Genomic DNA, 11532 nt, shown 5'->3' on the forward strand with positions numbered 1-11532 from the left:
AGGTTTCAAAATCATAGTGGAAATCTCAAGCGGGATTTGCTTGGGGACTGGATGTACACCGGGGAGGTGGAACCATTATACATGCTTGTGTTTGTGATGTTTATTTTCTGAGATTGTCATTCTTTCTTTACAATTTATAATATACTTTGCATTAATTTTAAAAGAACACTATTCACCCCCCCTCTAGTGTTCAAGTGTATCTATTTCAGATCCTACATGACATTTTCCTTCCCCAGATGATACTGAATCGCGGACTCGTAGTCCTTGATAAACTCAATTCACCTCCTTTGTCTCTGGTTGAGTTCCTTCTGAGAGAAAAGATACTTAAGACTCTGATGTCTGTGAATAATTCAAACTGTACTTCATATAAGTAAAGTCTCTATGACTTCAGTACAAATACCACTGCTTCTAACTCCCAAGTCATAAGTGAAAATAGATCTGCTCATGTACTCTCAATTGCTGCGAGACATATGTTACTACTCTCTGAGTCTGCATCAAAACATCTCCTAACTCTGCCAATGATGTATTTGTGTAGACCATAAATGTCCTGTCGTTGCACAGAATAGTTAAAACTGACGATGTAGACAATTTAGCCTTTAAGGAATCAAATGCCTTCTGGTACTCCATGCTCCAAATGAACTATACACCCTTCTTCGTAAGGCGTGTAAGTGGTGTCGAAATCTTCAAGAAATCCTAGATAAACTTCTAATAATAACCGGCTAAACCCAAAAAGCTATGAATCTCTATCTCCGTCTTCAGCGGATTCCAAATCAAGAACTGCTGAAATCTTAGCCGGATCTATTGCTATGCCCTTTCTGTTGATGACGTGACCGAGAAATCTGATTTCTGAAAGTCAAAACTCACATTCGCTAAACTTGACATATAACTGATGCTCCTGTAGAGTCTGCAAAGCTAACCGGAGATGCTGCTCGTGCTCTACCTCCGATCTCGAATAAATGAGGATGTCGTCGATAAAAACTATCACGAACTGATCCAAAAAGGGACGGAAAACCCGGTTCATCAAATCCATGAATACATCGGGTGCATTGGTCAACCCAAATGGTATGACCAGAAACTCAAAAGATTCATATCGAATCAGGAAAACACGGCTTTGGAAAAATCCCTCTCCCGAACTCGCAACTACAATAACCCAAAACGAAGATCAGCCTTCGAGAAACATGCGCTTCGCGCAGCTAATCGAACAAGTCATAAATCCTAGGTAATGGGTACCTATTCCGGATAGTGACCTTGTTCAACTCTTTATAATCAATACACAAACGCATACTGTCGTCTTTTTTCTTCACGAAGAGAACTGGCACTCCCCACGGAGAATGACTCCGATGAATAAAACCCTGAGCTAACAACTCGTCCAACTGGGTCTGAAGCTCTCTCATCTCAGCTGGTGCCATGCGATAGGGTGCGCGGGATATCGGGGCTGTGCCTGGCTGCAACTCAATACAAAACTCAACCTCTCACACAGGAGGTAATCCAGGTATGTCCTGAAAGACATCCTGATACTCTGAGACAACTCTAGTCTCCAATAAATCAATACCCTGATCCCATCGCATCACCTCCTCGATGTACGCCAGAAATAACTCTGCAAAACGGTTGCCCTGGGAGGTTGCTACAATTATCTCGGACCCATCGGACGCTCGCAAATTGACCGCCTACGCAAAGCAGTCAATACTATCATGGTAGGAAGATAACTAATCCGTAATAAAAATTTGACATCGACAACACGATCAACTCGATGTCTAACTTAGACTCATCTAGTTTGATGACACATCTCCTACAGATGGAAGAGACACCCCCTAGAGGGGTAGGCACTGACAATGGAAAATCTAAGGAATGCCACAAGCTGACACCCATCAACAAAGGTACGAAGGATAAGATATAAACGAATTTCATAAATCAAACTAGATCCGAACTGAAAATGAAATCACGAATAAAGCTCCGCTCGTACCCTGATCATGCGGTACAGCTGAATAGACTTTGTTGGATAGTACAAATCTCCTGGATAATGCAAATCTGACATGCTGGCCCCTAAATCTTCGGATTAACAAGTAGTACTTCTATTTCCTCACTGCTGGCCAAAATTACGACTCTGAGATTGCCGACTGCGACCTTTATCATGCTAGCTTCCTGCTGTGAACTGCTACAAGTCTTTTGCTATTTGTTCGACCTTGTTGTGATTGTAACATGTTTCTCCGAATCTCTGTGCTACTCCGGCGCTCTCTAATCACATTGTGCTCCTTTTTTATCTTGTCCTTGTTGCTGGGATAAAATCATTCTCCCGTTGTTAGGTTTCTCTAGATTTCCGCAATGGTTCTCTTGCCATTGTCATTGTCACTATTCTGGATTTTGATTTCTTCCTTCACTATGGGTATATCTCCCTGCTTCACTTAGACTAGCGCTAATTGTTTGATGAAAAAATGACCTAAATTCTCCTAAATAGGTGATAATTGTTGTCTCGTCAAAAATATGTTGTTGCTATCCTCCAGCGATGGTCCTCAATGCTGAATATATATTTGACTTCTGCTTGGTTCCTAGCCGATGTTCAAGAAACTTTCATATACTCTTTCCCTTATAGGTTGCAATTGAAACTGGTGTGCCTTGAAATTTTGGTGCTCATACTGTCTGATATTTTTCTTATCCTTTCAGAGTTAAATCTCTTGCTCTGCGGCTCTATCAACAACTGATTGTGGTGGTGATGTACTCATTGGTATTTCATCTTTACTTCCACGATGGGTACAACCGGTGGTGAATCTCTTGAAAGTGGTGTTGCTGACGGAAATGGATACACTTCTTGCTCCTCGATTGTTGTAAGATCTTGCTGCTAACAACGCCATGAAGTCGATCAAATACTGTGGAGTCTGCTGTGGCTCGGCTCTGCATGTCCAGCTCTTCAGGTACGAGTTTTACCTCGACCACATCCTCGTTTCGATATTTATAATATCAAAAGAAGAGCTTAATTTTCACAGTAAGTGAGATAGCAAAAATACATATATATATATAACGTATCACAATACGAATTCATAACACATAGTATTCACGCAAATTCCTTCAATCAACATAAAATAGTTGTCATAAAAAAATTTCTCAATTTTTGAGATATACGCATATATCGTCCTCACTCATACTAGGAAATCCTTACGGATTCTATACATGAATCCTAAGAAACTCTATCCTAGCTCCACGACTCGACACAGGATGAACCTAAGGATATTGGAATTAGAGCTCTGATACCAACTGTGACGCCCCTGGGTTCACACAAGGCTGCAGTCCAAGGTGAAACCAGAGATGTCAAACCTGCCATGCACCCACACTGTGCATAAACATGTTTCACCAATCACAGTAATATCCTCTAGTAGAACCAAATAGAAGTGCAGGTACAAACAGGCAAAATAAAGGGAATAAATGTAATAGACATGATATAGAAGAGATATCTCATAAATAAAAAGAATCATGTCTCAACTATAATACATCTGATATCTAAATAATAAAAATGTCTCAACATGAATCAACTAAGAATCGTACTAAGGCACACTGCCTTTACAATATGAAAATAAACTCTAAGTCTGAATAAAATTTAAAACTACCGTGGAGTCTCTACAAGTAAAAAATACGCGACGGCGACTATGCCGGAACTCCGTCACCCTGCGGCTCTCCAGAACTCTGAGCTATCTGAATGGGTATTTTTAAAAGAAAAAGAAACAACAACAAGAGCGTCAGAGCGCTACAGCAAGATTACCTCCATCCGTCCCCAGGGGAAGGGCTGCTAGATAGAGTGGAGGCTCTATCTATAAAGCATAGTCTACCTAGATTCATTTTTTTTCGTATCTAAGTGGGATTAACATTTAGAAACCTACAACACGAGACATAGTACGTCGAGCGAAATAATCCAAACAAGGAAACCCTCATGTATATACCATAAGTCTCAAATTGTAGATATCTAAACATTAATACCGAACTAAGAAAAGACAATCTAATAAAACCAATAATTAGAAATCCATAACACGAGACTGGTACGTCGAGCGAAATAATTCAAACAAGGAAACCCTCATGTATATACCATAAGTCTCAAGTTGTGAATCTCTAATCATTGATCATAACTAAGAAGTAAAAAGGACAGTAAAAGAAATAAGATATCAACACATCGTATTTATAATATCTTCCACTATCACTGGAGAGATAGAATAAAATACTAATACATAATTTTGTATACTTTCAAAAGTAACATATCTCAGTCATATAGTTCAATGATAGGTCGTATTCAAAATCGGTATCTGTCATACTTAGGCTATCAAGTAATTGTCTCAGTGCAACGGACTACCCTGTAGGTGTCCTGAACTGTGTACACGGCTCATTAGTCTCATCGCGATCTCAGTGTATAACATGAGTGCGGGACAGACTACCAAATAGGCATCCTAGAAATACGGCTCACGAGCCTCATCGCACCCTAGTGCGGGACGGACGGCTAGATCAATCCTCCTAAAATCCGACTCAATGGCCTGTATATATGGAATATCGACTCACTACCTCATGTAGTACTGAACTGAGCTCATCAACGATATCCACCTCATATAAATCTTTGTATCTTAGGTGTGTCGACGCACTATCCCATATAGTACTAAGATATGCTCATCAACAACATTCAGCTCATGTATAAACCATGTATATTTGGTATGTCGACGCACTATCTCATATAGTACTGAGCTGTGCTCATAAACGACATCCAACATGTATATGATCTATATCTAATTCAAATATGATCAAATAAAAATTTATCATAATACCCTTAGGATTCTTAAATATATAACATAACATATTCATGACTAAACGTGTAACATCAAGCGGCTCAAAACTCCGCGAACGCACCTCAAAACGGCACAACACAGCTTCACAAAACGAGCAGAAAAAACAGACGTGACATCTGTTACTAAAACAAACATATCTTTCTCTAGGAAAACTATTTTTACAAATGGTTTTATGTTTTGAAAACTAGATTCATACATCTTTCAAATGACATAAGTTTGGTTCAATTTGGAGTTCATTTGTTATCCTAAATCTCCAGTTAAACATTATATATGTGTATCTGTTTTTCTGCAGGACATGTTGTTAGTAAATATAACATATCTTTCTCTATACAATATATTTTTAAGATTAGTCTTCTGTTTTAGAAACTAGATACATATATTTTTTTATTTGGCACTGGTTTGGTTAAATTTGGAGTTTATTTTTCTATTTCGAAATCTCAGTTAAACATGATACAATTGCTGAAGTTTTCTGCAGAAAATATTTATTTAGTACATCTCTTAAATTTCTCATATATAAATGAAATTATGAAAAATGCTAATGATCATGATCATGATACTATCATAAACAGAAAGAAAAAAAATTACTAATCTAGCGTTGGTTTATGTTTTAATATCAAAAATTTAACTTTTATCACATCATGTTAAGATTCAAGCATGAAAACACATATTCAACATCATATTAAACATCTAACTAGTTATTTAACTATGGGGAAGGGTTTGGATGAAGATAATCTTGCCTTAGATATCTTTCTAAGCCTCTGAAATAACCAGCAATAAAAAAGAAATACAACCAAGCCGTTTTCCCCTTGCTACACGTTGATGATCTCGCCCTCGTGTCGATATTTGCTTCACAAAGCTCTCAAAATTCACAACTTTAGGGCTAGGGATTCAGAGAGAGGAAGAGGGGCTGCTAGGGTTTGAAACTCTGATGTAAGTATGTTAATTTTCTTAAAAATACATGTTTATATATATGCAAACCCGAAATAAACTCGTTTGACCCGAACCAGGAATCCTAATCTGACTAGGAAAATGACCTTCGATATTTTGGTCATAACTTTCACGTCCGAACTCAGAATGAGGTGATCTAAGACTTGTTAGAAATATATTAAAGATACCTACAACTTTTGTATTTTATGTTTTCCAAATTCTAACTACATCTGTGAGAGAAATACAAAATCTCTTCGCTGGTCATAAATTTCCAGATTTATACATCGAGCATGAATTGTGCATTTGCTCTTATATATATACATATATACATTGAATTGATCTCAAACTAATTCCTAGCATACTCTAACATCATAATATATTATTTATAAATATATAACATATTTATTATTATTTATCACAAAATATTTAAATTTTTTGGGGTTTTACATTTTGTCATCATAAAAAAGGAGGAGATTGTTGGCCTTTCTGTTTTGATGATGTTTTAACAAACAATTTATAACTAATATTATTTGTCTAGTGTTTATATTTTTTTATTTATTTTAGGCAAACAATGAGTTAGAGGTTGGATGAAATCGAGCATTCACGATCATATCCATTAGAGGATGGAAGAAATATCGATATGAAGCCTTGCACATTCAAGTCAAGATCCTAGTTCAAGCTTCATCCGCAGTTTACCAAGTCGAGCTTATTGAAGACCTATAGCTTGGGTAAATTAGTTTAGGGTTTATATTATGTGTGTTGATACTTTAAGCTCAATCACATACACACATACAAGTTTTGATTTCTTATATATATATATATATATATATATATGTTTATGCACTTAACAATTATTATTTACATCTTTTATTAAGTCTATAAAATCATTTGATAAAGTTTCAAAAGTTTGTTTAAGTCAAAATGGAAAAAAACAAGTGTTTTGTATTTTTCATGTTTTGGACTAGTTTTGAAAAATGATGATATTTTATAAACGGAATGTGTAATTCTAAAAATTCTTTTTGTAACATGTTCATTTGCATGTTTACAATCATTTCCCAAATTTTTATATTTTTTAGAATTTATTTGCTATTTTTAAAGACACTTCAAAAATCAGATTTTCTGTTTTTAATCAGGCTGATATTATGTTATCACTCGACTGATGAAAACACCTGGAATCATCATTTGTTTATGTTTCTTATTTAGTCGACTGATCAGTCGACTAACGAGGTCATCGGTCGACGGACGAGTTTATCAGTCGTCTGATGAGGTGTTTGCTGGCCTGTAACGGTCAGCTCATTAGTCGACCGACGAACAATATTAGTCGACCGACGACCTCATAACGGCTAGTTTTCTAGTTTGTTGAGTTTCCTTTTTTTGTCCTTTTACTGGATTTTCTTGGTTTTTGGGCTTTGTATTATCATCCTATATATACCTCTTGCCCTCTAACATTCTTAAAAAAAAAGAAAGTTTTAAACAAGTTTAAGAGGGTTTTAAGTTTGTTTTAGTGTTTGTTTCAAGAGTTTATTTGTGAAGAAAATTTCACAAGAGCTTGAGGAGATCATCCATTGGTGTTTGAGCATTCAACTCTTCTCCCTCTCTCTCTTGTCATCTAGAGAAGTTTTTCTAAATTCTTATCTAGCTATTTATATGTTTGATTTTCATTTCTTTAAGCTAGAGTTTATATTGAGTTTAGTTTGATTTTGATTTATACTCATTGTTCACACACAATCTATTGAGCTTATTGTATTCGTATACATAGTATATATTGGGGTTGTGGGATTGTGACAATGAGAGTGAGCCTTAATTGAGTTCTCATCCATAGTAGAGAACAAAACTTTGTACTTGAGCGTTTATTGTGAGGATACACTTTGTAATACACTTATACACCGAGAGGGGTGTGTGGTGAGAGACAGGGTCGTCCCACGAGGAGTGACGTCGGTAGTAAAGCCTAGAGAGATGTTGTAAATCCGAGCACTTGAGGGAGACACGGGCTAGAGACCAACACTTAGAGGATATAGAGTGTGATTACAAGAGTGTTGATTGTAAAATTTTTGGTGATCTAGAAAACCGAGTGTGAGGTGTTAACGTTTTCGGGTGAGCGTCGAAAACACGGTGTAATAGTGGATTTCTCCCCGGGAGTGGGGAGCGGAGACGTAGAACTGAAGGTCCGAACTCCGTGATCATATTGTTTGTTTGAGTTTGCATTGGCGCACTCTTTTTGTTTATCTTATTTAGCCATTGCCTCTTTGTTTATATTGTCCACTATTTTGTTTACTCTTATTTATATTGCTTATCATTGCTCATAATTCATTGCATATCTATTTTACTAGGATATTTATTAATTAGTTTTATCAATATTAAATCGGATTAGATTAGCATAAATCCTATTCACCCTTCCTCTAGGTTCTTTCCTAGTGGCATTAGGGTCTAACAAACATTTGGTTGAAAATTCTCAAATTTTAAAAAACTTTAGGGCATATGAGTGCAAACTATAATACACTATGAGGTATTTAAATGCTAATTAGCCAAGATAAATAAATAAAGGAAGGGGAAAAAAATAGAAAAAAGATAAAATAATCCCCCGATAAGATAAAGCCGCGGAAATTGGCTCCCAATTCCCTCTTCCTCTTCTTCTTCAACTAAAAAAAACCCCAAAAAACCCCAAAAAACCTCCAAAACCTCAACAAAGAAATGCTAGCAAACCCTAGCATCAGCATCCATGGCCTCGCTCCTCCTCCTCTCTTTTCCTCCCTCTCCGAATCCCTAAAACCCAGAAACCTTCTTTTCTCTTCAAGAAAGCATCATCTATTATCATCTTTTCCTTCACTGAACCGGAGGCGGCGGCGCCGGCAAAATGTTAGGGTTTCTAACGAAGTTTCGGCCGAAATCTCCGACGATGTCGGGTCCATCCCTGTTCCGCAGCGGTTCTCGGTCGAGATTCCGGTGGGCGATCGACATGTGAGCAGTTTTCTCAGTTTACTCGAATTTTTGGTGTAAAAATCTCATTTCGAAGAATTTTTTGACCGAAGAAATGTTGGTCATTGCAGATTTTAGTGGAGACGGGTCATATTGGGAGGCAAGCAAGTGCATCAGTTACAGTCACTGATGGGGAAACTGTAAGTGTTGTGTGTCCCGCTAAAGAATTTCTGCTTGAATTAGTTGGAACATGAGTAATTTTATTCTTGACTCGAAGTCTAGAGTGTTTTCCTTTTATAATTTCACTGACTTTCCTTTTCTGTTTCAATTCTTGTAGATAGTATATTCATCAGTTTGTTTAGCTGACACCCCGAGTGAGCCCTCAGATTTCTTCCCTCTTACAGTGAATTATCAAGAGCGTCTGTCTGCTGCTGGTCGAACCAGGTATATGCGAATATTTCACTTCTTTTATGTTGCGTTTCTCTTAGTTATTTTCCGAAGCTTATTATACATACTATTCTTATTGCTGTCTTGGTTTTGTCAGTGGTGGGTTTTTCAAACGGGAAGGCCGGGCAAAGGATCATGAGGTCAGCCTACTAGATGATATTTGGTCTATTAATGTTCAGCCTTGTGCAGCTTTTTTGTGAATGTTATATCTTGTTACCTGACTATATCTTGAGAAACTTTCTGATTGTTATCTCTGATACTTAAGTACCCATTACCTCCAACAGAATGAGCCTATTGGCTGTTTCAGGCTTAAGAAAACTGGATATGTTTCAGCATTTCTTGGCTATATAGTTTATGGTCATGTAATCAAAAGGCAATACTCGTAATTCTACTATTACAAAGATGTAAAATGATTGGGAACAAGATTTTCTCTAAAGGAAAATTCCGGAGTGCCAAATACTCTCTGTTTTAATATCATATTTAAAGTTATGACCAACTTAACTGCTGCTAACTGAAGAGTGAGAAATTTACCTAAAGATAAATACTTATGTTAGCATAACTTATTTGACATCAAATTGTCTCATGCAGGTCCTTATTTGCAGATTGATAGACAGGCCATTGCGTCCAACCATGCCAAAGGGTTTCTACCATGAAACACAAATATTATCATGGGTATGTTGCTTAACATTTACATACAATATCTATGCTTTCATTTTCATTTTCCCTCTATCAGAAGCTTCATTATTTTGCACATTTCAAGTTGGTTTCAATTTCTTACCCCCCTCCCCCCACGTCCCTTGCACGTGCTGATCATAAATGGAACATAAACTTGTGATATTTGTTCTTTTGGTCTTCTAGGAAGGAGGGAATGCATGCCAAAACTAGTCGATACCATATCATTCTTTATTTCCCCCCTTATTTTTGAAATTATGTTGGAATGTGATTAGCAAAGTTTTACGAACAGATACCTGAGGTTCTAAATGATGACAAGTCCTTTGTATCAGTCTTGGAGCTGCTTTGCAAACAAGTAGCTTTTATATGGTTACTGAGGTCTTTACATGTCCTGCCACTTGAAGCATGTACGTGTAATATGCATCATATTTGTAACTTCAGTTCTCATGATATAGGTTTTTAGCTATGATGGCATTCATTCCCCTGACTGTTTGGCTGTAAGTCCCATTCAGATGTGAAAGCACTTTCATTTATCGTAGTTAGCAATGTTCTTGTTTGGTTTTCTCATGCAGAGCTCTATCAGAAGTTCCAAGCTCCAAGATAATTGCAGGTGTTAGAGTTGGTCTTGTTGGCGGTCGATTCATCATCAACCCAACTACCAAAGACATGGAGTCATCTGAGTTGGATTTGATAATGGCTGGGACTGATAGTGCCATATTGATGATAGAGGTTTATTCTTAATCTCCTTTCCCTGTCAGAACATTAACGTCAGCGATAATTGTTTTTGCCATATGCACATAACTGAACATGTTAATTTGTGACTAAAGGGGCATCTTACTATCTTTGATCGGCATCTTATTCTTATGGACTTTTTCTATAAAAATTATCTTGGTTATCAAGCACTATAAAAAGGTCTAAAAGAGTATTGATCGTTGTTACAAGGACATGCGAATATCTCAAAACCAAAGCATAAGGCATAGGCATGGATGGAGTTGAAATCATGAAGACATTGTTTGAAAAGGTTTTTTCATGATTTCCAAGTTCAAGAACTAAAATAAATACATTCTAATGATGCTTCCAGGGAAACGCAATGGTAAAAGAAAGGATTATTTACATCCCGGTATCCTGTGATATGGCGTAATTACACAAGTGATCCTAGAGTCTGTGCAGATCATCTTCACAGATAACCCTGAAATCACAACTGGTATTACATAAGTAACCTTATTGAAAGTAATTTCAAGGTTGCTCAGGGTTACCCGTGTAATCTTAGTCACTAATCTTAGGGTTACCCATGTAGACACATAAACCCCCAGGTCACCTGTATAATTACACGACACCACAGGGTACTGGGATGTAGACAATCCTAAAAGAATATGGTAATCAAATTTTGAGTACCCCTAGGTACAATGTATTCTGATGATTTCCATTATATAAAAGATTCAGAGAGGATACGAGCTACCAACATTACCATTGGCCCGCTGTATGTAGCAGAACCTGTAGACAAGTTGGGGGCAGCTTGAGGATTTTATTTGTTTCCTTACTCCAGAACACATAACTTCTCAAGAAATTCTATTGTCGGCTATAGTTTCTCCCACTTCAGAAAAAAGTTTTAATTATTTATTAACTTATATTAACTGTCTGGATGCTTGAGAGTAGACATGTACTTGAGCATCTATATGCACAATCACAAACAAGTCTCCTAGTGTTCTATAATATAACACAGATGGCTGTGACTTATTGGCGTATACAATGG

At 36.9% G+C, this 11532-nt stretch overlaps 1 protein-coding gene across 1 annotated transcript in view; it reads left to right on the forward strand.

The window, feature by feature from the left end:
* LOC109848338 (probable polyribonucleotide nucleotidyltransferase 1, chloroplastic) overlaps positions 8327-11532 on the forward strand; it is a 19793-nt gene continuing 16587 nt past the window's right edge. Inside the window, exons 1-7 of the mRNA XM_020417785.1 lie at positions 8327-8702; positions 8792-8860; positions 8998-9104; positions 9205-9247; positions 9696-9779; positions 10235-10293; positions 10352-10508. Coding sequence (XP_020273374.1) covers positions 8436-8702; positions 8792-8860; positions 8998-9104; positions 9205-9247; positions 9696-9779; positions 10235-10293; positions 10352-10508 — 786 coding nt within the window. The 5' untranslated portion in view covers positions 8327-8435. The remainder of the gene's footprint in view (positions 8703-8791; positions 8861-8997; positions 9105-9204; positions 9248-9695; positions 9780-10234; positions 10294-10351; positions 10509-11532) is intronic.

This window comes from Asparagus officinalis, chromosome 7 (genome assembly GCF_001876935.1).
Source record: "Asparagus officinalis chromosome 7, Aspof.V1, whole genome shotgun sequence".
In the NCBI taxonomy this organism is placed as follows: domain Eukaryota; kingdom Viridiplantae; phylum Streptophyta; class Magnoliopsida; order Asparagales; family Asparagaceae; genus Asparagus; species Asparagus officinalis.